Raw genomic sequence first — 27,315 nt, forward strand, 5'->3', positions numbered from 1 at the left:
CAGTAGAGATGAGCACTTGTGCATGCAGCTCCTGCCCCCGTTATGTAAAAAGCATAATGGGTTATCATTGCACAATGCAGGGCTGTTTGCACGTACTATGTAATTGATATTTGTCATGAATGGCCCTGCATGTTACCCCCAAAGTCACGCTTACGAGCTAATTCTGTTTTAGCTTCAATCTGCTGGATTTGACGTGGAAGAGGACTGCAAGCAGAGAGCCCGCCCCTCAAACCTCACTGCTGCTTCCAGCTCACCTCCCTTGAGAAGAAGACACGTCCACCAAACAGAATTGTGCGTTTTGGGGGCTCTGCGGAACTAAGCTGAGGGCGAAGAGTGGGATCCCATAATGATTTAATCCACGCAAGCTGACACTAAAGCGGCCATCTGTGCAAACTCTAACTATTGCCTACAAGACTGCGGAAAAGAAGAAAGAAGGGAGAGAGCGAGCTCAAGTCACAGCCGGAGAAGTCAAACGGGTCGTGCGATGTCATCCGCGGAGAGAGTGGCGGGCATGAGCGGAGGCACGGCGGTTGCAGCCCCGACATCGCTGGGCCAAGCACCCGTAGGAGAGCGCGCGGTGGGCGCCCTGTGGTCCTTCGCTAAATGCTTGGGTGCGCTGCTGCCGGTCTACCTTGCTGGATACTATGGCTTCAGCATCACCTTGGTGCTGTTTGGGCTCATGGTCTATATGGGCTGGAAGCACAGTCGGCTAGATAAAGTGAGGAGGCTCAACGCGGCCATGTATCTCCTGGAAAATGAGAAGGAATTCACCACTGAGAAGGTCTTTCGAGCCAAACGGGATCTGCCTCCCTGGGTAAGGAGAATCCCTAGAAGTCATTCACCGCCATGCTCGTTCTCTCTTTTTTTTTAGTGCCGAGATCTTCCTCACCACTTTATACCACTCATTAGATGCTTATTACCCTTTAATAAGTCGCCTGGGCAAGTTTTGTTTTAAATTAAGTCTTCTCCTATATCATCAGCACATTCAAAACATGCAATGCCTGGTTAATCCATCTGTGCTAAATAGGATTTCACAGGTCAAATATGCAATGGAATTTTTTTGTGGAAAATATTTGCGTTTTTTACTTAAGTGAAGCCGCTCTTGACCTTATGTGGCTTCAAAAAACTTACACATAAACACAAGACATGGACCACCATATCTGGACAAAGAATGAGACGGCAAGCAGTGTGTGCATGCATGCAGGAAGCTCAATCAAACGATCAAATACACATTGTGGCAAATAATAGCAGAGTGCTTTCCCTCAAGTATAATGTACACTTACATACCCCCAAGGGCTAATTGTTGGACTCTTAGGTAGCTGTTTGGACCTTTTCCAGGGCCCCAAAATGTTCCCAAGATGTAAGTGACAAGGGTATAAAAGCCATTGTCACCATCAAAGTGCTGTGATGTACTTTTTCAGAGTGTGTTGCTGGCTTCAAGTCCTGCCCCTAAGGACATTAGTCTGTCCCATTACTATATGATATATTGTATCACAATAAACATTCCTGGCGGCTGCTGACAGGGAAGTATTCACATTTATGTACAGGAATACATCGGTTAAAGAGTGGAAACCTCCAAGGTCACACAATCCATGGTGTGATGGATGGACCACCAGATGCAAAAAACTGCGGGACGCGAATGAGGACACACCTCATTTTGGACACACCTGCTGTACATGAAAACTTTTAACAAACAACATATTATACTATTAAATTAGGTGATGCAAACATTCAGAGGGAAGGTTATTGTGTGTGTACCTGTGTGGTTAATCTCCTCACATTAGCATTATGATTTACTTTGTGTGTTTTAGCCCCCTTTTATTTATGAAGTTGACTTATTGCGGCTTTGACCATGAAGCATTGTAATGAGCAGCCACTTCTGTTACAATAAGTTCCATTTCTGGTTCTGCAGTTACCATCAAACTTATACTCGATTGGCTGGCATGACTAAAGAATGCTGGTTGAAATCCAGACTAACTGAAACTAGTGTCGGGAATAAATACAGTTAGACTTGCAATTCTATCATATTTATTTGCAAAGTTTGGACTTGCAGTCACTTGCAATAAACCAACAAAACAAAAACTATTTAATAGCGTAACACAACTTATAATGCAAATGGTCACTATTTATTGAAATGTTGCAATCTATTGTAAGTTTGTACATTTTGCAAAACCTTTAACTTACATGTAAAGCAGGGGTCACCAATGTGGTGCCCGCGGGCACCAGGTAGCCCCCCACGACCACATGAGGTGCCCGCAAGCCTGCTTTTCATTCAGGTTTTGAGTTAATAATGAAAGAACAGTAGAAAGAAATGCATTCTGAAATACAAAATGTGAGTTGTGGACACCAGCATTTTGTTAATGTTCTGGTAAAACAAGCATATTCGCTTTGTTTGGGTTCAAAATAAGCTCTGAAAATAAATGTTACAAAAATGAGTAGCTCTTGGCCATTTTCATTTTGTAAAAGTAGCTCTCACAAGGAAAAATGTTGGTGACCCCTCGTGTAAAGAGTTTTGCCAAATACTACTAGTATACTACTGTATACTACTGTATACTACTACAAGTCATTTCACATTCTGGTGTCAACTTTGAGTCCTTACCTTTATTAATTCTCCACAGGTCAACTTCCCAGATGTAGAAAAAGTGGAGTGGATGAATAAGGTCAGTTGCTGTTTTTTATTTTTATTTTTTATTTTTTTTACACATTTTCAATCCATTCTACAGTACACTGCTGTATTTAAGCCAGTTAAACAGCATGTGATTTTAGTAAAATATGATAAACTTGAAAGAGGATGTGCCTCACACTAATTATTAAGATAAAGAACACTTTTTTTTCTGGACTTACGATGACCGGGCTCTTTTTGCTCTATCTGCTGGTGTAATTAAGCTGCAGTGAGAGCGGCTCTGACGATATCTCAGCCTCTCTGTCAATGCAGAAACACAGACTGCAGGCAAAATGTGGACGTGAATACTAATACTGCAAAGTGTCCTTCTGGAGGGGAAAATCTGATGAACTCTAATGTCAGAGTCACACTTTGTCTAAAAGTAATTTGCTGAATTCAACTTTCAACAGTGCAGATTTTGTTCATTATTCAGTTCTTAGAGTTGATTGTAGTCAATACAATGACTTCATCATTGCTGCATGACCATAAGCGTGCCGTGTAGTACACTGGAGCCTTTAACTACCTTAAAGGAAGACTGCACTTTTTTTGGAAGTCTTTGTCTTTGTGTGTGTTCTAAAGATATAAAAACAGATAAAAAGAGGCAGCTCAGCACTGCACGTAATGAGACACACCTATCCCGCCTACAAAGACTGTTATTACAACCTCCAACAATGTTTTAATGTTTTTATATACATGCTGTGACCATGTAGTAACAGGTACATTCATCATAACCTGTAATACTTACAGTATTTTGATGTATTTTGTCATTTTAAGCATTACTGGAACTTCCTTCCTGGGCACATTGAGTTCACATAGCAACATAGAAACAAACTTTTCCAAACGTTAACTTTTCCAAACTCAAAAACAAAAACACAGCAGCATTGTATAGATACAGTATATATACGTATATATATACACATACCAATGTAGCAATACCTTTCGGTAGTGGCCTGAGGCGTTGTGAGTTTGGCGCTAACGCACTGTGAGCAAATGCGTGGTGAAGTTAATCGCTAGCCGGCTAGTCACTAGCCGGTGTGGTGTGGCGAGGTGTCACTATACTACTAACGTAGTTCTTTGGCGTAAAAATGTTACAATGTTACAATAAAGTTTACAATAATACAATAATAATAACAACAATAATAATAATAATACAATAATAATAACAATGTCAGTGTAACTTGGTTAATATGCAGGTCACATTATGTAAATGGGGCATTGTTGGTGGTTTTTGGAGGTTTTTTCAGAAGGCTTTATAGGTTTATAAGTGCCTCCCATTATGTGCATTCTTAACTGCCTCTTTTTATGTGTTTTTATATCTTCACAATGCGCAGAAAAAAGAAAGGCATGTGTGTTAGTGTCTCACATAAGGATTGTGGATGATGAGCAAAATTCCAAAAAAAGTACAGGTTTCCTTTAAGCCTGAAAGCATCACTAGTTTCATGAGGACTGTGCAGATGGGGGTCAGTCGGGGCCTTATGCTACACCTCACACCCAATTGCTGAAACTAACACCACTTTGACACACTGTGGAGCTGTGCATTGTTTGAAACTCTTCTCTTACTGTCAACCTCCTTCATCAGATAATGTTGAACACATTTTTTTTGGTTCGACTTCCAACACCCACAGTGAGGCTGTGTAAAATTACTTCTTAACTGGAGGGCACTTAAATAGCTATATTACAGAAGTGAATTATTAGTGATTTAGAATAGTGTTGATTTCATTTCCTCTGTGAGTTTCAGTTTTTCAGCCACAACGGAAATAGGTAGAGATAGCGTCTTTGTGTTTTGCGTGTGTTTACTGCCACTTTGGCCTTCATTGTCATATGTGGATGTACATACACTTTGCTGTTACCCACATGCTCTTACTGTTTTATTTTATTTTATTTAATCTGAAATTTGTCAAAAAAAATTAAATGCCCACTCACAGGAGACCATTTTTAACTGAATATTGGCTGATTATTGACTAGGGATGTTCAATAATATCTGCCAATCGATATTGGCATCGGTGTTGGTTTTTCTGAAGAATCAATCAATCAGCAGTAAAATAATAAGCGATCGGCGGAGCAGTGCTGAATGGTATCGTAATGGTTTAATTAATTTGAACATGGATAAAAGTTACAATGAAATACATCACATAGTACAATTCACATTTTCACATGTAGGAAGTAGGAAGAAGCAAAGCTTATTTAATCCATTTCACATCAACCGCAATACATTTATTCACTTCCTGTATTCCAAATGTAGTTTTTGCCAGTTAATACAAAGGAAAATGATAAGGTAATGTAACAATGTGGTAATATAATTGTCATGTTTTTTCTTCAATCATAAGAAATAATAATCACATAATTAGTATAATAGTAAATAAATACTCAGTTTAAATAGACATAACTGAACCTAGCTGGAATAACAGGTGAGTACTGACAATGAACTCACAAGAATGAAGAGTAATGAGTGTTGTAGTGATTAGACAGAGTTTTGTACAAAGTGGTTCAAAACTCTTCTTCCTTGTATTTTGCAAACATCAACTGTTTGTATTGTTTCTTGAAATCGCTCATCTTGCTGCTTTGTTTGAGTTCCTTACTCAATCCGTTCCATAATTTGCTTGCACATACTGAACTGCTGTGGGTTTTTAGCGTTGTTCTCGCGTATACTGTAAGTGTTTTAAGTTTAGTTTTCCCCTGAGGTCATATTTCTCCTCTCTTATAGAAAAGTATTGTATGACATTTTTGGGTAGCAGGTTATTGTTTGCTTTATGCATCATTTTAACTGTTTGAAAATTTACTATATCAGCGAATTTTAATGTTTGTGATTTTAGAAATAGAGGATTTGTATGTTCTCTATATGTGGCGTTATGGATTATCCTAACTGATCTTTTTCGCAGTACACTTAGCGAATTAAGATTACTTTTATAGTTATTACCCCATATCTCCGCACAATAAGTTGGTATTGGTAATACCAAAGAACAGTAAAGAGTATGGGGTGATTTTTGGTCAAAGACAAATTTTGCTTTATTCAATATTGAGGTATTTTTTGCCACCTTATGTTGTATATTTTTAATATGAGATTTCCAGTTCATGTTTTCATCTGTTATGATCCCCAGAAATGTATTTACATTCACCCTTTCAATATTCACACCATCAATTTGTGTTTGCGCATTCGTATCCTTTCTGTTATTACCAAATAGCATTATTTTAATTTGACTTAGGTTCAAGGATAATCTATTTTTATCAAACCATCTTTTTAGTATAGTCATTTCATCCGTGACTTTTCTTTATTAGGTCTGTGCTTTCTCCAGAACAAAAAGCAGTAGTATCATCCACAAATAATACTAACTTCAGGTCTTTAGGTGGTTTCCTTTTCTGTCACATCAGTGAGGAACATGGAATTAGGATTCCTGTCTATTGTTTCATTCCTTTCCTCCACTGTCCAGAATTTTGGAATCTCTTCTTCCATTTTTGGTCCAATATTTACAAACGTTTTAACTGCCTCATTCATATCACCTTCACTGGTGTTTCCAACCATAAAATAATGAGGGTAGCCTGCTTTTTTAGTACTGGTCCTTATAATACTGTTTAGAATGCCCCAAGTTGCTCTAATGTTGTTTTTATATTTGTTTAATAATTGACTATAATATTCTTTCTTACACACTCTCAACATTGTAGTAAACAACCTGAAACAAAAACGAAAGTATGAAAGTTTAAATAATGACGGCAGTTGTAGCTACTACTACTACTACTACTACTATTACTACTACTACTACTAATACATTTTATTTGTTGGTGCGTTTCAATACACCCAAGGTCACCTTACATGCAAAAAATAATCACAATAAAGCGTACAAATAAAAATAATAATACAAAGGAAGCACAGCTAAACACTCAATACTAAAAATCCAAGGTCAAGAGGAGTAAGCAGTTTTGAACAGGTGAGTTTTAAGTTGTAATTTAAAAATATTGACAGAGTCCAGCAGATGGATGTGTAGTGGAAGAGCGTTCCAAAGTCTGGGTGCTGAGCAGCTGAAAGCCCGAGCACCGAAAGTAGTCATCTTGAAATGAGGAGTGGCGAGCAGGGCAGCAGATGATGAATGGAGTGAGCGGGACGGGATGTGGGGGTAGATCGAGTCATGCCAGTAAGGGGGCGCCAAGTTATGTGCTTTGAAGGTTATGAGGAGGGGTTTATATTGAACGCGTTGTCGGACAGGAAGCCAATGGAGGTTAGCGAGAATGGGTGTAATGCGGTCAGAGTATTTAGTGTTGGTAATAATTCTGGCAGCGCAGTTTTGAATAAGCTGAAGTTGATGGGCAAGTTTCTGTGGAAGACCCGTGAGAAGGGCATTACAGTAATCATGGTGAGATGGGACCAAGTGCTTGGTAGAGAGAGGGTCGGAGTTGGAAGATGGAAGAAGGCTGTATGTGAAATATTATAAATGTGGGATTTGAATGATAGTGTGCTGTCCAGGAAGACTCCGAGGCTCATGACTTGAGAAACAGTCGGAACTAAACAACCATCAATTTCAATATTGAGGGAATGGGCCTTGGAGAGCGTTGACTTAGAGCCTAACTACTTACTACTAATCCTTTATGTTGACGGATAGTTATGTGAAGACACATGTAAAATACATTGCAAATTAGTTTTATGTTTACACAAAAAAAAATACAGTTCCCGTCATGCTTAGATTGCACTAGCAGGAAGTAGTGAATTTTCAAAATATATGTTCATATCACATGTTTTGATAGAAGCCGTATGCAGGAATCATGTTTTGATCTTTGATTTTAAGTAACTTTGATCAAATGCAGATTTACAACAGCTTTGGCTTGGACATTAACACCGCGGCAGCTGCGACAGCTAGACGTCACGAGCGAGTAGGGTTGCCAACTCCCGCAAAAATAAATAAGGGACAGCTTGCATACATGCATACATGCATTTTGAAGGCACATTTATTCAGCTCAAAATATGTTTTATTTCCTCCTTTAAAAAGAGTTACCTCAAAATAGCTTATCATTACAGTATCCAACAGCTGCTATTCCCCCATAGGGAGTAAAACTAATGACATTGACACAGTAGTAAACATCCAACATTATGACGTAAGTGTAATACCATATTTCTTCACAAGTTTTTACAATGTAGAATGATGTATGGTATCCATTATTATGATATAGCTGATACAACTGATATACAGTAATGTACAGATCAAGGTTTAACAAACAAATATTCTAGCAATAGTCTTTTGCCTTTTGATGTTGAAGCCCTTCGATACAGGAGTAATGCCGTATTCATAATGTTATAGACATAACATTATATCATGGACATAACATCATACGTGTTTGTATAGAATGCCTGACCATACGCTGGCACACATCCGTTAGCGTGTGCCTGTTTATGAACATGCGAAACTTTGAGTACAGAAGTGCAAAGAGAAGGTAGACCACTGACATTCATTCACCACTTACCATTCTATCTGTTGTAAGTTATTATCAATAATTATTGTTTCTCTTTTTATTATATCATTGCACTTTTATGTTATGCGTTTATTTTTATATAATATTAATATTTTATAAGTCACATTTAAGCAATTCTATATTTGTCTTACACTGCTCCTTCTTTATATCCAACATCCACATCACTATTAGAACTACTTTGACAATAAGAAAGGAGAAATGAGCTATTTGGGTTTAATGTGACTGACAACACTGAAATTATACTTTATTTACAAAGCAGATCTCCACACAAGCAGTGTGGTCATTGTCTTGATGCGATTTTGTGCTAATTTGTCCTTAAATACAAGCATCATGTCTGAATTGAACAGTTGAATGGAAGAGTTGAAACAAATATTGCGATAGCATGACTATCTGCACTACCACCTGTTTATGTTAAACAACTTAGACACACAACTAGTGTTTTGAAGACCAGACATAATTATTATAATGATAACAAGAGAGCAAAGTTGTTAAATGACTCACTTTGCTTGTTTGTTTTAAAGACAAAATGTCACTGTGGTAAAAAAAAAAAAAAAGTCATATTTTTAGTCCAGAGACCAGAAGCTAGGCAGATAAGTAGCTTGTTGGCAGTGCTCCAGTCTTTTTTTTAAGAAGTGCAGCGAAACATTTTTACTTCCACATTTCATGAAAAGCAACCATTTGAGCAACCTCTTCTCTCAAAAGTAGAGCAAACATGTGAGGGAAATAATAGATTTTTTCAGATTCAGTGTCCATAAACAGGCTTTAGGGCTATGTATCTAACATTATTGTGAGAACATCATTGAAAAAGGCATTTTTCATTAAAGGGGACAATATTGTATACGACATACAGTACATTCAGAAATTGTAAAACCACATGACAGCAGAATAACAACAGAATAACACCCAAATTATCAATGCTGTTCGCAAATGAATTAAAGCATCAAAAATGTATTGTATGTGTTGACTATGCACTGTCAGAAACAGTAGAGTTAGAGTCCCACAAGGTGCAGCCTTCACTAATGTAGGGCTTTTAATGTAGGACTCTATTTATTAGACACACCTTTCAAGAGCCAATAAAATAAAAAGATACTTTCTTAATCCTATAAGAGAAATTAAGTGTTTCCATTGGGGATTGAACCCTGACCTTTTTGACATGATAACCATTACCTCATGGAACTAGGGTTGTGAATGATAAACTGATGCGACCAGATATCCGGTTTGCCAAGCAAGCAATACGGTTGCACTGGTAGAAGCCTCCCAGATTGATTATCAGCCATAAATCCTCAGATTAATCGATTTTAGAGATATGCACGGGGTATCGCAAGACTAGCAACCATTTGACAGTCCATCTTTAAAACAACGTGATAGCCTGGGCTACTGACAAAAACTGTTGCGTGTTCGCCGTAGCTTACTGTGACCGAAGACGAAAATGGATGTAAGTAGTCGCAAAGCATACATTATAGCGATCTGATTTATCATATATTATGTATTGTATAAAACTAACAGGAAGAACATCAAATTAAAAGCACTCAGTGAATACAGACCCACCACCCACCAGTACGAGCCTGGAGTTTGTTTTGCTGAGCAGAAATCCAACAAACAAATTTGTACATTAGCGCTCAATAATGTTATCAATTCTTACCTTTATGCATTCTTACATACTATCAGCATTTGGGACCAAATATGAGGTGAAAGAAAAAGGGAAAAAATGCAATATAGTAGTCTATCTGTGCACCCAATGGTGCAGTCAAGCACCGTTGAACAAAGTGTTAGAGGTCGCCGAGCGCAACAAACAACATATGCAAAACTGGGGGATTTCTAACTGTATATTATTTTTTTCAATACAATAATGACCCATATTTCCACAATTAATATCCATTTACATAAAATGTGATGTAGTTATTTACAAATATTTTTTCAGTTTTTTTTTTTTTTTTAATCGTTGCGCATGGGAATTTGGGCGGTTCACGCCATATGCAGGATGCTTGGGGATATGATGTGCTCTTTTGCACATTTGAAAATTCTGTAAGAATGCCACTTTTATAGAATTGGCTTATTTATTTTCTAATATAAGATTAATGTCTACATCAGCAAACATTAACCGTAGAATCCAATTGAATGAAATCAAATCGTAGCGTTTTGGTACACTGTATTGAATTGTATCGAATCGTTCTGTTTTTACAATATATCGCTTTTGAATCGCATCTTAACCTGTGTATATAGATTTGAATGGAATCATCCAAAAGATTTACATCCCTGCATGGAACCCACAAATGTGATGTATTCCCAAAGGTATTACCACTCAAGTGACAATGCTTTTTCTCTTGTGTAGCTCTTACAGCAAGCGTGGCCTTTTGTAGGGCAATTTCTGGAGAAGTTACTCCTGGAGACCATTGCTCCAACCATCCGAGCCTCCAGTATACATCTGCAGACCCTCAGCTTTACCAAGGTCAACCTAGGAGACAAGGTATCTCATTGGCTCCAATTGATCTTGAAAATGTGCATTTTTTTTTTTACTTGTCTCTTCTTGACCAGTAAAGATTTAGTGATGTACAGTTGTGCCCATACGTTTACACAGCCTGGCAGAATTTTTGAGTTCGTGGCCATTTTTCAGAGAATATGAATGACGTTACGAGTAATTTATTTCACTTTAACATCAGTAACAAAAACATCAGTGAACATTTCCTCATAGCTCATAGGACTTGTTGAATCCTCTCCAAATGTAACATTTATGGTTGTGGCCACATAACTCATCATCACTCCACATAACTTTGTTCCAGACGTTTTGAGGCTCGTTTCTGTGCTGTTTGGTATATTTTAAGTGGGCTGCTTTGTGATATTGGTGTATTAATAGATTTCTTCTGGCGACTCGAACATGCAGCACATTTTTCTACAAGTGCCTCCTTATTGTGCATCTTGAAACAGCCACAACACATTCTTTCAGAGCGTTTTGCGTCCCAAACAATTTTACTAGCAGTTGTGGCAGAATTTTTTGTTGGTCTAGTTGCTAGGTTCCCAAAGTGGGGTAAGCCAATTGTCATCGGGGGTACGTGAATAAAAATGAAAAACAATTAGCGCCTAACACTCATCATTACGAGTGCACCTGAATGCCTCATAGCACAGAGCGCACTGTTATAGCAGAAAGAAGGAAGGAGACACGGCATGAAGTTCTTCATTGCTCTGTGTGAGTTATATGAATAAGTAAGTAAGTTTGATGATTATGTTGTGTATTAAGAGTGTTTAATCTTGAAGGTTTATCTCAATGCAGCGTTACGATTATGATGGAAATGTTACAATTATGGGTTTTTTTCTGGGCCGCACGGTGGCTGAGTGGTTAGCATGTTGCATGTTCTCCCCGTGCGTACTTCGGTTTCCTCCCACATTCCAAAAAGAAAAGGAAAGTGAAAAGTGAAGAAAAATGAGAGATTGTATAACGTTCAGTGGGGAATTGAAGACATAAACATTGGTTGCATGCCGGGTCCAAGCCGTAGAAAGGATGTTTTTTGATGATGTTTTTATGAACATGTCAAAGGATCTGCTCCTATGAAATGGACTGTGATAATTAAGCAGTGTAGTGGTCTCATTATTGAGATGCCCTATAAGGCTATCTCTCACTCCCTTGCAATGCCCTTTTCATTTTGCCAGACATCCAAGGAGTTGCTACTACTGTTTTGTTTAATTGTTACTGTATTTTATATGTCCTTCATATGTTCTGTGTACGGTGTCAGTGACTTGGGTGTTACTTGAAGTCCCGACTTACTCTAAAACTCATCACAGAGGAAGAGACGGAACTCGTTCGTAACCCGAGGACCACCTGTATTTTTGCCTTGTTTGCTGGGTGTAATCGTGTTGTGTTCACAGGCTTTAAAAGTGGTTGGCGTGAAGGCTCACACAGAACACGATAGGAGACAAGTCATGTTGGATTTGTACCTCAGGTAATTCTCATTATTATTAATGGATTCTCTTTTTTCTACATTGTTGACTGAGTGTAAGAAACCAGTCCGGTTAGGCATTTTGGGAGTTTGTCCTTGTACAGTATGTTTACTTTGTACAAAACAAGCTTTCTTCGCACACTCATCATATCAGGCATTTTCCTTAATAAGTATGCGTGTTTCTGCAGCTATGCTGGTGATGTCGAGATCAACGTAGAAATCAAAAAGTACTTTTGCAAAGCTGGGGTTAAAGGGATTCAGGTATGAAAATAATAATAATCATAGATATTTCTTCACACAGATGATATAGTACAGTGACTGACCCCGTCGCTTCTTTCCATAGCTCCATGGAAAGCTCCGTGTGATCCTCGAGCCTCTTATTGGAGATGTTCCGCTGGTCGGGGCCATCACCATGTTCTTCATCCGCCGACCTGTGAGTTGAACCACGTCATTGCTTCTCAGTTGTGTGTTGCATCTCTCACTCTAAACTGTGTGATAGAAACTGGACATTAACTGGACTGGTCTGACCAACTTGTTGGATATCCCTGGACTGAAGTGAGTTGATGATGTTATTCACAGATCAGCCATGTTCGCTTTAATTGTATTGTAATGTTTATATTACAGGGTATAATGGTGGATTGCTGATATTTGCAAATATGCTTCATATGAAGGCACAGCACAAGATGCACAATAAAATGAGTCCCAATACAAGAGTGTCTTTACAAACACTGCAAATTGCAACCCATCCATTTTCTGTACCGCTTGTCCTCACTATGGTCGCGGGTATGCTGGAGACTAACCCAGCTGTCTTTGGGCGAGAGGTTGGTACAGTAACCATCCAATCGCCATCCAATGCAAATTACAACCACAATAACAAATATATGGTTAAATGAATGAAATTCTTGTATTGGGTGTCATTAGATTAGAGTGTATACAGTGATACATATTCAAGTGAATATGTTATGCACTGTGTTTTGGTGCCAGAATCCCTGTTCTTGTTTGAGTTTTGTTTAATAGCAACAAAAATACAGAACTACAGTATAATACAAAAGTAAGTACATAACCTACCTCACATTTCTTCTCAAAGGACTATACTATCAAAATGAAACTCGGATATACGTTGAAGTAGTCAGTCGGGTTGTGAACGATAAACCGATGCGACCGGATATCCAATTTGACAAGAGAACAGTTCGGCTGCGCCGGTAGTAGCCTCCTGTATCAAAAAGAATCAGCCATAAATCTTTAGATTAATCGATTGTGGAAACATGCACCGGGCATCGTGAGAGAGGCAGTCGCTTGACAGAGTATCTTTTAAACAACGTGAAAGCCTGGGCTGCCGGCAAAAGGATTGTTGCGCATGCTCCGTAGCTTGCCATGACTGAAGACGAAAATGGATGTAAATAGTAGGAGGTGCACTAGCTGCTAGCTAGTCACCGTGAAAGATTTTCAACACTTACACAAACAAAGTTTAGATCGTCTTTGGATTTTACAAGAAGAGCGCAACTTGACGAGCCAGACCAAGAGAAGCGAGTATGCTTTGTTACTTGCACCTTTGTTACCTACCTGGAGTGTTGAAAACAATATGCTCAGTCTGAAATGTTGCACGCTTACTATCCTTATGACATTTTGAGTATGGGATTCTTTACTTTTCCAAGCTAACAGTTGAATTTACTTATTTGTGCTTGGTCACTTGGCCGTGTCATTATTTAAGGGGCTTTGCACTACTCATTTGTTTTGTATTACTGATTGGACTGAAGGTTAAGACTTCTGTTTTTTCATTGTTATATTTGATATAGATAAATAGATTAAGGTTTATTGTCATTTCACACAGTATACAATAAAACTTATTTTAGTGGCTCCAATTCCATTTCTAGCAACATTAAGACATAGTAAAACTTAACCTGTAACAGGTATAAAAATATAGATATAAAATATAGAATGTAAAATATTGATCAAAGAAAAAGATGTCTTTTTTTGGTCTGTGTCTAAACAATAAATATGTTTGACATTATTTTTGCCAGTGCCTTACAGCATGCCTGGGGATATGGTGTGCTCTTTTACACATTAGAAAATACAGTAAGAATGCCACATTCATCTTATTGGCAACTTTATTTTATAATGTAAGATCAATGTCTACATCAACAAACACTAACTGTAGAATCGTATCGTTTGTACACTGCATCAAATCGTTCTGTTTTTAAAATATATCATTTTTTAATCGTATGGTAACCTGTGTATCTAGATTTGAATCAAATCTATCACAAAGAGATTTCCATCCCTAGTCGTCAGTATACTGCTTTTACAGCTATATAGATTTACTATCCACTGAAAATGACCCACACGCAGCCGTTTTCTAAATAGCTGCCAACACAGTCAGGCATGATGGTGGTTGTGACATTGTCTGGGGATGCGTGATTGCTGCCAACATCGGGGAGCTGCAGTTCATTGAGGGAAACATTTTCGGTGGATTTTTATTCTATACTGCAATACAAGTTGTGGGGTGTACTTACTTTTGTGACATACTGTATGCCAGCCTTACATGTTAAGGTTATTGGAACTTTGTGTTTTTGTGTTTATTAAACATGTCATTTTTAAAAACCCATTATTCATTGTTTGAAGAGAGCAATGGAGAAACAGCCACGATATAAAGTTCAGTGAAGTGAGCTGATTCTTCACTGTTCTAGTGAAAATACTTTCAGATGTTGTCATGTGTGTGACATACACGGCGGATAAGCCAGCCTGGGCTCGAACGCGCATCCACAGATCCCTGCTAAATGAGAGTTGAACAGCGCTAGCCAACAAGCTGAAAGCCTGAGCTGTCAACTCGCTGTCCATCTTATAACATCAGGAAGTGAGGTTTAGCAACATATTTTTGCACAGCCATACCAGCTGACACCCATTACACATGGGTGTAAATAAAGTTGTTTGACATATCACATTCCTCTGACAATGACAGTTTGTCATGTTTCAAAATGTATTCTCACAACATCACAGCCAATGGGCGTTGGCTGTGTTATTTATGTTCTCATTGTCAGCAGTAGCGTCTTCTTTTTTGCCTTGTGTGTCCCATCATCCTTGCATTCATTGCAGTGCCATGTCGGACACTATGATAATGGATGCAATTGCCTCCCAACTGGTCCTCCCCAACCGTCTCACCATACCCCTGGTGGCTGACCTGCAGGTTGCGCAGCTCCGCTCCCCTCTCCCAAGGGTAACTGTCTCTGTAATATATGGCCTGGGAACTGTGGAACACAGGTTGACAGCAGACGCATCACCCAGATGTCATACAGCAGACTGGAACTTATGTCTTTCTGCGTGTCTATGCATATACTATAGGGAGTTGTGCGTATCCACCTGCTGGAAGCCGAAGATTTGACCGCCAAGGACACCGTCATCAAGGGTCTTATTGATGGCAAGTCTGACCCGTACGCTGTGCTTCGTGTGGGAACGCAGATCTTTACCTCGCATCACGTGGACAGCAACTTGAACCCACAGTGGAGGGAGATGTATGAGGTCAGTGTGGATGGGAGCAGTTGTGTTTTCACACCCACTATGTTGTTTCCTGGCAACTTACCATAATGCAGAGTAAGGACAGGGAGAGCCGTTGTAATGTTGAGCCATTCGCCCCTGTTGACTTGTGTGTCCCGTAGCATAATAGTGTGGATTTGAGTGTGGATATCACTTGGCTATATAGCTATCAATCTAACGTGTAAGTAGAAAACGCTATATAAGTACATTTTTGACATGTTCACGTGATTATCAAATTATAATTTAATTGGTTGTAGTTTAAAACATGTTTATTTACACTGCATTTGGTAGTATAAAATATGTACTGTATGCTGACAATGACAAAATACAGTAATATAGCATTATTTTGTGTAAAGATTCTACTCACATGAATGGTTTCTTCAAAAGTGCATGCGCATTTAGTAGATTTAGAACATTTAAAACAGGTTTCCTTGTTATATGCATGTGCAGTAGCACTAGGTTTCACAAGTGGAGGAAATCATACACACATTAAGAAAAATACTCCAAAATCAGCACTAAAATTATGACTAGAGACATTTATTTATCCACATTATTGTTGTAATTGAATTCCTACTCTCTATTAAATTTCAATGACATGTTTGGCAGATCTAGGCACCACCGTGGCTGACTCATAGTCAGGAGATCTGGGTTCAAAACGCTGTTTGCATGTTGTCACCTGCTTCTGTTGGTTTTCTCCAGGCCGTCTCCATGGATGTTTAGCTAATTGGAGTCTGTAAATTGTGAATAGGTGTGGATGGTTGTCTATCTATACAGTATGTATCCTATAATTAACCGGTTAAGAGTGTAGGCCGCCTATTGTTAGCTGGGCTAGGTTCTAGCTGATCGGTGATCCTAATGAGGACAAGCAGTATAGAAGATGGATGGAAGGATGTTTAGTCAAACTATTTTTTCAGCACAGCTCCCTCTGCTGGAGTGGCTGGCGCACTGATCAACGTGCCCCTATTTCAATGCACTTTGTTACCACAAAAACCAAGTTGAGTTTACCACAAAATCCCACAAAAACCAGTCAGTTTATTCCGTGTTGCTTTGTTGTCACTTAGCGGATGATGCAGTCAGTCTCTTACTTTGCACAGTTTGCTCACTGACTTTCACATGTAAACAGTTGTGTGATGATTGCATCTTGTTCTGTGCATTCTTAGGAAGCAGGAAGCTGCAACTTGTATGATAAGCAAATCTTGGGCACATTTATCTTTTCTTTCATTTGGGGACACACATTTGAAAGTAAAAACCAAAACCCACAGTATCATCGTCAGTATTTAACCTCTTGAGCACAATAGTGAAATGTTTTCTTTCCATCGTGATCATGTTGTCGTAATGTGTTGTGTGTCTGGCTCTATCTGCAGTATATTTGTGTATTTTCTGTTTGTTGTTCATTTGTGTGTATGTCAGGTGATTGTCCATGAAGTACCTGGTCAGGAGTTGGAAGTGGAAGTCTTTGACAAAGACCCAGACCAGGATGACTTCCTGGGCAGGTAGCTTACTCATTCTCATTGTGTGTAATTTGTGTATCTCACACATCATGCCACCATGTTGGATCACAATTCTGTGTGACAGTGTACATTTATTGAGCCTCAGCTGTCTCTCTTTCAGGCTGAAGGTGGATCTTGATATTGTCAAACAAGCCAGAGTGGTGGATGATGTAAGTACGTTGTTGGTGCTTTGTCTCTGTAAACAAAATCCACTGTGGTTTGTTTTTAACTTTTACTCAAGTGTTTAAGCCCAAACTAACGTTGTGCCATTTCCATAATCTAAAAACCAGCTGACTTTTGTAATCCTGTTAGCATGTGACCACAGACAGGGGTCACATGTAAATCCTTGTGACCAATTTTGATCTCTGCAGCTTCAGTCTTGCCACCCTCTTTGGGATTCAAATCTGTGATAAGAAGGGAAAAAATGTGTTTTTGTTTACAGTGGTTTAATCTGAGGGACGTCCCATCTGGTAGCGTCCACCTCCGCCTGGAGTGGCTTTCTCTGCTGTCCTCTGCTGACAGGCTTACTGAGGCGAGTCAACACAACATACAATTCACACATTGTACACACCGATTATCGTTCTATCCTGTCAAATTACCAAGTACAAATACTACAAATAACCACAAATGAAAATACTGACCATCTCTGGTCACCCCTTCTGTTGTGACTTGTCCTCCAGGTGATCCAGAGAAACCAGAACTTGACCACCAAGACCGCCGAGCCTCCATCTTCCGCCATTTTGGCCATCTACCTCGATCAGGCTCATGAGCTACCTGTAAGCAGAGTATATGTACATAATTTATACTCAATTATTAGCATTAATTGCTCGCACCTGTGTATTTTTAAATTATGTTTTAGATGAGAAAAGGCAATAAGGACCCAAGCCCAATGGTGCAAATTTCTATTCAGGATACCACCAGAGAGAGCAAGGTAATAGTAACTATTTATTCATACATGAGCAAAATTGTTAGCTTAAGTATTTTTTCCCCTGTGCAGACTAGCTATGGTACCAACAACCCATTGTGGGAGGATGCTTTTACCTTCTTCATTCAGGATCCTCGCAAACAAGACATTGACATTCAAGTAAATTGATTTGATTGCTAAATATGTCTGTTTGCTTTTTCCATCAGAAGCATGATGATTTTTTCCCACTCTCCTGTTCCTACTGTACGTGTCAATCAGGTGAAGGATGATGACCGATCTCTCTCCCTGGGCAGCCTGACCATCCCCATAGCCCGCCTTCTAGGGACCCTTGATCTCACCATGGACCAGTGGTTCCAGTTGGAGAATTCTGGTCCTGCTAGCCGCATCTACATCAAAATTGTCCTACGGGTTTGTATTCCTTACAATTACCTTTTACCCTTTTTCATTTGGTCAGTATGTAACATTCTTTCTTTAGAGGCCAATTAAAGGTTCAGGACGTTTTTGCAGTTAATTTGCTTATTACAGCATGACCCGTTAGTTTACAATATTGAAGAGTTTTTGACAATATTTCAAATTTTACAAGATACTGAATTTGGAGGGTTTATTAGCTGTAAGCTATAATCATCAAAATGATTAAGAAATAAAATCTTGAAATATTTCACTCTGTGCATAGAGAATCTATAGAATTTACTTTTGACTTTTTCTAATTTATTGAGATGCACATGTGTGTATATAATGATTCTACTGTACACTAAGTCCCCAACCAACGAACACAATTGGTTCCAGACGACCGTTCTTATGTCGAATTGTTCTTAAGTAGGGGAAAAGGTAATATTACCAATGATATAGGTACTACATGTACATGCATACATATACAGTATATGTGTATGTATGTAAATATGAGTTTGGATGCAGTAGTAATATTAAACGAGGATAATTAAAGAAAAAAACTATAATAAAAATGATATAATAATACGTAATGATTAATGTTGTTTACCTTTGAAGAGGAGTGGTCGAGCATACATCGTTGTGGTGGAGGAAGAGATATTGAAAAAAAGACAAATCGCCATCGTCGTTAGACTCTTCTAAAAGAGGTAGTGTTCTGTGGGTGGTGTAGAATTAAGCAGGCCTATTAACTCTTCATAAACTTTAATCACACGCTCTGTCCGGGTTGTATCATAAAACTCTTAGCCTTCCTCTCTCCTCTTCCTTGTCTTCCTGTATCTGTTGGGTCCATTAGCAGTGTCACAGTGCCCTCTGCTGGTCAAGCATGTACCAGTATACAGTAAATATGGGTTTGCGGTCAGGCATGTAGCAGTATAAATATGGACTTATAAGGCAAAACACATGAAAATATAGACCAGTCGGCTTGTGTTCGTATCTCCGAATGTTCGCACGTCGGATGTTAGTTAGTAGGGGACTTAGTGTATTTATTCATTCACACAACAGGTTTTAACTTTAATTTAATGTAAGCTGCAAACAATCAAATCACAACCTGCTTATGGTGGGAAAAATATAAACATGCTGTTTGCAATAGCAGTAGCAGCCAATAATAATGACAATGATTAACAAGTAGTAAAACATTAGTAAACTGTTGGGAAAAGAGGGACAATGAAATATTTAAAATGTTTTTCTCTAGGTTTTATGGCTAAGTGATGATGCCACACCCACCACACCCTCTCCTCGACCTTTAGCCCCAGGGTTGGGCCCAGGTCACGGGGGGATCGCAGCAGAGCTGAACCCAATGGGTCCCGGTGGGTTAGCTAAACCTCCACCATCACGCCCGCAGCATACCACACCTGACCCAGAGTTTGCATCTGAGGTAAAAAAAACAAAACAAAACACAAAGAATTCCAACTACAGGCAAAATGCAATCCCTGTTTTTTTCACAGGGAGTGCTGCGAATCCATCTGTTGGAGGCCCAAAACCTGATAGCTAAGGACAACTTCATGGGGGGCATGGTGAAAGGGAAGAGCGACCCTTATGTGAAGATCCGTGTGGCTGGCATCACCTTCCGCAGCCACACCATCAAAGAGAACCTCAATCCAGTTTGGAATGAACTCTATGAGGTTTCTGTTTCAATCTCTGCTGTTTTCTGATGCAAACATGGTGTGGCTATCATCAAACGTTACACAAAAGGTCATGTGATTTTTAGGTGATTTTAACTCAACTTCCTGGTCAAGAGATCCAGTTTGAATTGTTTGACAAGGACATTGATCAGGATGACTTCCTGGGAAGGTACATTCTCACTTCCTCGCAGATAAAATCTTAACACTCCCTGCCGCATGGAGTAACTCAGTCCCGTTTTTGCAGGTTCAAGCTGAGTTTACGAGATATTATCAGTGCGCAATTCATTGACACGGTGTGTGGAATATCTTTAATTTTTATTAATTTAGTTTAGCCATTTTTGTTTGACTCTTGACTGTTCATACAATGCTTTTCTTACAGTGGTACACTTTGAACGATGTCAAGTCAGGCCGAGTTCACCTGTTGCTAGAATGGCTGCCCAGGGTGTCCGACCTACCGAGGATGGATCAGGTTTGTTCGCTACGTGGTCATTCAGGCATTAGAGTGTATATGTTTAATTGTGGCTTTTATGTTTATTAGGCAATCCAATCCAATCCACTTTATTTATATAGCACATTTTATAAACACTGTTTCCAAAGTGCTGCACAGACTAGCAAAACCACAAATAATAAGTAAATAAGGGAATGCAAATGCAAATGTAAACAATAACTAAAAATCACTACAGTAAAAACTAAAAAAATCCAATAAATAAAAACAAGAAAATGTACAACAGTAAAATATTTAAACAGGAAGTAAAAGCAATAAAAGCAAAAAATTCCAAGAAGTAGGTAAAAAAACAACAACAAATAAATAAGTACATTGAATTAAAAACTAAGATAAATAAAACAATTAAAACTAAAAAAAAAAAAAAAGACACAGAGGACCACACAACTCACGCCGAGTGAGCGAGTAGCTGATCTTACTTGCATGTAATAACAATATGACTATTGGACTTTTTCTTCAAGACCAGGCAAGATCTTGGTCTTGGTCAGCAAAGTAAAGCAAAGATGCCAGAAACTGACTTTGCATGTACTCACGTTGTTATTATGTAATCTTATACCGCTCACAGCCACTAGGGGGCATATTTGCATGGTATATTATTAACTATGCAGATGGACCTCAATTAATCAATTCCTTTGGCTCAACAGTAGCATGATTCACACTACATTTATTTGGCAGTTTGATTTTTTTTTACTTTTATTGACCCTTAATGATTGTGTTCATACTCATAGGTCACGTAGCCACATTTTTTTGTGACCAACTGACTTTCCTCACTGTTAATGAGTTATCACTTTTTTTGGTGCTGCAGACTGTCATCTTCAAGATACATGATCTCATCATCTAATTAAAACTCTTTTTACTTTTCCTGCAGATCCTGCAGTACCAGTCTCAGCAGTCATTCCAGAACAAAGTTCTTCCCTCAGCAGCCGTGCTTTTTGTGTATGTGGAGCGTGCCCACGGCCTACCGGTAACATCACATCTCTGATCACATATTTTGTCATGGGTTTTCTTACCATTTCTTATTTGCTATTTGTGAGCATGTACATCATAAAACTTTCCTAGACAAGGAACTATATTTGGATAATGTAAGTCGGTGTTAAAAATGCATTAAAAGTGCAGGTTTCATAATGAGGTAATTATTTAATAGGTAATTAATTCATGTAATTTTATAATAATAATGTTATTGAGAAGTGTATGCATGAAAAGCCCCAAAAGTAAAATAAAAGTCTTTATATACTCCAATAATTGTTGAGAGTTGACATTTTTATTTTCAAGGATTTCAGTGAGTGCCCTATAAAAGGTTACATCCAAGGTGACATAGCATTTATTCTTGATTCCAGTTGAAGAAAAGTGGAAAAGAGCCCAAAGTTGGAGCAGAGGTTATCCTAAAAAATGTCTCACATAGAACTAAGGTAAGACAATGACGTCTGATGAGCGCTACTAGACCCCTATGTCCTGAAGTCCTTTAACTTCTTGTTCCTCAGATCAGCGAACGGTCCACATCCCCGAGATGGGATGAAGCATTCCATTACCTGGTTCGAGATCCCAGAGATGAAATCCTCACAGTCAAGGTGAGAGTCAGAGTGTCAGCGTACAGACATGGCATAATTCATTCTAAGTGTAACTGTGTGTCTTCCACTAGCTGTCCCACAGCTGGGGCCAGGCTCTTGGGTCCTTGTCTCTCCCTCTCAGGGAGGTAATGGCTGAGCCAAGCTTGGTGCTGGACCGCTGGCTCGCCCTGGATGGAGCTCTGCCAGAGAGCCAGATCCTGCTGAGGGTGACACTCAAGGTTCTGTCAATGCCACCTGCATATTTTTGCTGTATAATTTAACACTGGGAGAGAAAATATGACCTACACAAGGCACGTGTCAGCATATTTTGTCTACAGCAGGTTAAAAGTGATGACAAAGCACTGGAAGACCACAGTTCGTTGTTGTTATCTTCTATGTGTTAATGGTTATGTCATCAATGTGGTCAGAAGAATTACTTGAAGACAAAGGATCATATTAAAATGAACATACATAATGATTATACTGTATGTTATACATGCACAGACTAATGCATATTGACAATTGCTAATTATTTGACAATATGTACAGTATAATTGCAATATCAATATGACATCATACTGAGAGGTGTCACAATTTAGTAGTTATTTAGTTACAAGAGTGATATGTTACAAGTGGCACCACTATTGTCCATGTGTGTCGCAGATCTTGGACACTCAGTTAGCGGTATGCCGCAGGGTCCCAGGGGATAATGACGGAAGTGGAGACGCAGTTATTCCCAGATGGGATCCTTCCCATCTGGACCTGAGGCACAGAACTGGATTCGCCATGTGAGTCATCAATTCCCCCATGGAAACCCCACTGTTTGCTGAGACAGCAGCTGTTTTCCAGTCTATTTGATAATCACCAACAATCAATTGTCTGCCATGCCTTGATATAATAAATGCATTATACATTTAATTAATTAATACATTTAATTCTTGTTTTTTCTTTAGGGGCACAGATACATCAAGTGCAGCAGGCCAGGTGAAGCTCACCATTGGCTACTCCACAGAGGAGAGCAGGCTTTTCATCACTGTTCATGCGTGCAGGTCTCACTCGTGATATTATTTATATGTCACTTGATTTTTGACTACGAGCAGTGGGTAAACATGACATGTATGCACCTGCAGAGGTCTGACAGCATGCTCAAAGGATGGGGCCGACCCTTACGTTACCTTCATCCTGCTGCCCGACAAGAAGGCGACCACCAAGAGGAGAACTGCCACCAAGAAAAGGGACCTCAACCCAGAATTCAACGAAAGGTGAAACAAATGTGCCATCAAGTGACTTGTGCTCACATGTTTGACTGTCGCTTTCCTCTTCTTTTCTGTAGGTTTGACTTTGACTTCTCTCTGGAGGAGTCGACACAGAGGAGGCTGGATCTGTCTGTGAAGAACAGTGTCTCCTTCATGAGCAGAGAGAGGGACCTCATTGGCAAAGTAAGTATGATTATGTAACACATTGCATATACACTCTGGCAATAACATTGGGTACACCTGCGCTATCTAACGAATGAATCCAACATATCCTTTGAATGCGCCCTCCCTTCCCTCTCGTTCTCATGACAGGCACAATAATCCCTAATAAAAGCATGGGCTACTGTTGTGGCCGTAACCCATGCCTAGCTAAATCCCAGCTTTGAACCCTTGACAATCCATTCCTGTCTGCCCACCAGTCCGCTTTTGTAGGAAACACATTTATAGCAAAATGGTTTATTTACTCTTATTATGTCTACTATATTGGGTAATACAAGTGTAAATGTGACTATGGGGTGTTATTTTGTGTCTAGCGGGCTCTCAAGAGGTGTCTAATAATTAGAGATGCTCCGATCAATTGACCACAGATCAGTATTGGCCGATTTCCATAAAAAATGCGATCAGCATATGCCCATCTACGCCTTTCAAAGCCAATCACAAAAAACAATCATCGTGCGGCGGCAAATCCTACATGTCTGCTGTGTCACATAGGGTTGCCAACAAAATGACGTGTCGCATGTTGAGCTTGACACAGGCTACGCCAATCGATGCCAGCGTGTTTGATCACTCCCTTACCAAACCTATCTTTGGTCGACTATTCTTGCACCACTTTGCCTAGCTGTCACTGGTTGCACTGGCAGCGAACTAGGCTAGCTAACTAGCATTATCCACCTAGCTTCTGGTCTTCGGACTCCAAATGTGACTTTTTACCACAACGACATTTTGTTTTTAAAGCAAACAAGCAATGCGGTTAATTCAGAGCTCGTTTTTGTCCCACGGTGAAGCCACAAGTGGATATAACTGTTTCAAGTGTCACTGAAAACTTTACTCTCTTGTTGTCATTATACTAATTATGTCTTATCCTCAAAACACTATTTGCGTGTGGTTGTTTAATGAAGAAAAACACATAATGTGTCCAGCCTTATGATGGTGATACTATCACAGGAGTCTCCGAGCTCACAGGCTGATTTTGAGTAGCTCACAAAGGATCAAAGAATATTTGCTTCAACTCTTAGTAGTTTTTAATTATAACTGTTGAATTCAGACTTTATGCCTTTTATATAATGACAAATGAGCACAAAATAGCATAAAAATGATGGCCACACTGTTTGAGTGGAGATCTGCTTGGTAAATAAAGAAGTGTACAATTTAAGTGTTGCCAGTCATAAATAAAACACAAATAGCTGACAGCGCTAAAAGTGAGGAAAGTCGGGCATCTCTGCAACTTGGACACTGAATTTATTCTATTTTAAGGTCAGCGGGACAGATTTCTATTTATAGATATTTGTTTGTATTATTTTATTCTGTTATTTTTGATGTCTTGAGCTAAAAAATAATGATTGAACTATTTATTTCCCATATATTCATATTACTCAAAACTTCTAATTAAATTCAGATTTGTGTCAAATAGTACAAAAATTGTTTCACACAAATAAAGGCAAAAAAAGACAATCTGCCCAAACGTTTATTTTTTAATAATTACCGTACCTATTTGCCAGGGTACCTTGGAATTGTCTAACGGCGCCTCTGACCAATACCACTCATCATATATAAATTGAAAAATGTACATTTAATCCATGTCACTTGTATCAGCTGATCTCACTGGATGATCAGTATCGAAATCGGGAGCATAAAACCCTGACCGGAGCATCCCTACTAATGATGTTAAAATATTTAGAAAACAGGTTTTCTATGCTCTAACTACGAAAATATTTGATTTGTAAGGAAAGAATTCTACTTGAATTCTACTTCACTTATCCTGGTCGCAACTGGATCCAGTTACCACAATAAGCAAGGGATTACTGTATATATAATCCTGTCCTGTCATTTACCTTTCTTTTCATGAAACACAGTAAAAATCTATATATTTCAGACATAGTCACAAATGGTGATTAATCATGATTAATTTGAAAACGGATTAATCTAATCATTTCACAACCCTACAATAAAAATATTGTCCCCGATAGTGTAACAGTTTACAGTTTGTTTAGATCACGACTTGAGATGTCGAGTTAAAATAAGAATTTACTGGCTTCTCCACTAGCTAGACTAACTACAGTGTAATTGTGCCTTCGTACATTTACATAGAATGCAAAGATGCCATGTAGGATACATTAGGGTTGTCTACGACCATGCATTTGGAGTTATATTTGAAAGTACAGAGTTACACACAAGTGTTTAATTCTTCCCTTCTTGCCGGTAGTTGCTGCTGGACCTTGACCAAATTGATCTGAAGATTGGCGTCACACAGTGGTAAAGATCCAAAGTGCTTGCAGTCACAAGGTTTGTACAAATAAGACCATCCAGTCAACAACTCTTCTGTCTTCTCTCTGCAGGTATGATTTGATACCAGAGTCAGCATAGAGGAATAAACGCTGATCGTCCGTACTATTTAACATGTAGTGTTGCTTCTGTGATCTGTGATTTGTGTGTTTGTATATTCAGCTTTAATGGCAATTTCCATCTTCGCTGAAGAAAAAAAAAAAAGGATAACACATCTGCACCACAAAACAGCGGTCCATCAGTATTTATTAGAGGAAGCTATCTTGTCTTCTGTAAAGTGTTAACTGTGCTGCATCCTTAGACACATTCTTCAGTAGAATATTGTGGCTGAATAGATATTTAATAATGCGACTATGTTGCACAAAATACAACATTTGTATATGTTATATACAATTCTAAGAAATGACAATATAAAAGCCTGTAAAAGTCCGAGAAGAATTGTATTCTCAGGAGGGCTTATGCTGTGGTTAATAGCCAAGCCAAAGGTATGACAATGTTGTACAAATTTCTACCCTCCGACACGACTGAAAGAGACTAGAGCTTTGTTTTTTACAGTCTTAAAACCAATTCCCAATATTGCTTTGTTTATGTGTGTTTATATTATTGCCTTAAGTATTAACAAAACTTTGAACAGTGTTACACGGTTATGTTCCAGATGATGTTTTATATGTTCTAACCAGAGCTTTACGACTAAATGTTACTTTTATAACAACGTATTACAAAGTGAGACCCTCATATACCTTTTCAATCTGAGCTATGAAACTGTAAGCGGTCCTAATCACTGTGCTTTTATGAAGACAAAACTTTGGAGGTACTCATGGAACGCACGCTTTCTTGCATATGTAGTGCTAAATGCAAGCTTTCATGCGTAGTTTTCCATGCAACGCAGCTAATTCATTACAAGAAGTGAGTAAATATTACGCAAGTGGTGGGACTTTGTGTTGCACGGCTGTCAGTTCATCATAAGACACTCAACTGTGTATCTGAAAGAAAACAGTGTTGAGTGCTCAAGACAAAGAAAACTGCTGTTTTTGACACAATATACATCAGCTTTGAAGTTGTTGATTAAAGCGTGCACTCCCATGAACGAGATTGACTTGAGACCCTTTTTTTTTACCATCAAAGGACAAGGATTCGTAATTGTAAACTTGATTGCTCTTGAGGTAACAGTAGTAATGAAAAAAATAGCTATAAAAAGAAGTGTATAGTATTCTTGTATAACTTTTTATTAATATATTGTTATATAGTAAGATAAATATAATGTATGATGTTAATGATTTATAAACCAACATTTTCTTAGGTGCACCAGTCTTATAATATACAACAATATTTTTCTTGAGTTATGATTTCCATGTGCTGTGCTGGCATTTCAATAAGTGCGCGCCAATGGTCAATTGCAATTACCTTCTATCACCACCAGGTAGCGCTAACTGTTAGCTGACCTC

The 27,315-nt window shown here is 38.7% G+C and overlaps 1 protein-coding gene across 2 annotated transcripts; it reads left to right on the top strand.

Annotated features, from left to right (window-relative positions):
* Positions 1-34: 34 nt before the first annotated feature.
* Positions 35-26,957, top strand: esyt1a (extended synaptotagmin-like protein 1a). Of its 2 annotated transcripts, XM_054779778.1 has the most exons (31): positions 35-814; positions 2,619-2,660; positions 10,452-10,586; positions 11,981-12,054; positions 12,240-12,312; positions 12,395-12,484; positions 12,551-12,606; positions 15,142-15,262; positions 15,388-15,564; positions 16,990-17,072; positions 17,191-17,239; positions 17,512-17,601; positions 17,750-17,845; positions 17,929-18,000; positions 18,067-18,153; positions 18,253-18,402; positions 19,634-19,816; positions 19,887-20,063; positions 20,150-20,232; positions 20,308-20,356; positions 20,443-20,532; positions 21,434-21,529; positions 21,903-21,974; positions 22,047-22,133; positions 22,205-22,351; positions 22,776-22,900; positions 23,066-23,161; positions 23,243-23,374; positions 23,446-23,551; positions 25,791-25,840; positions 25,924-26,957. In XM_054779778.1, the coding sequence occupies exons 1-31, from the start codon at positions 485-487 to the stop codon at positions 25,949-25,951; spliced, it is 3,246 nt and encodes a 1,081-aa protein (XP_054635753.1). In that variant the 5' UTR covers positions 35-484; the 3' UTR covers positions 25,952-26,957. The 2 variants fall into 2 exon arrangements, with proteins under 2 accessions (XP_054635753.1, XP_054635762.1); XM_054779787.1 differs by lacking the exons at positions 35-814; positions 2,619-2,660; positions 10,452-10,586 and adding an exon at positions 10,677-11,320.
* The last annotated feature ends 358 nt before the right edge of the window (positions 26,958-27,315 follow it).

The sequence above is a fragment of the Dunckerocampus dactyliophorus genome, chromosome 1 (assembly GCF_027744805.1).
Source record: "Dunckerocampus dactyliophorus isolate RoL2022-P2 chromosome 1, RoL_Ddac_1.1, whole genome shotgun sequence".
NCBI classification, from domain to species: domain Eukaryota; kingdom Metazoa; phylum Chordata; class Actinopteri; order Syngnathiformes; family Syngnathidae; genus Dunckerocampus; species Dunckerocampus dactyliophorus.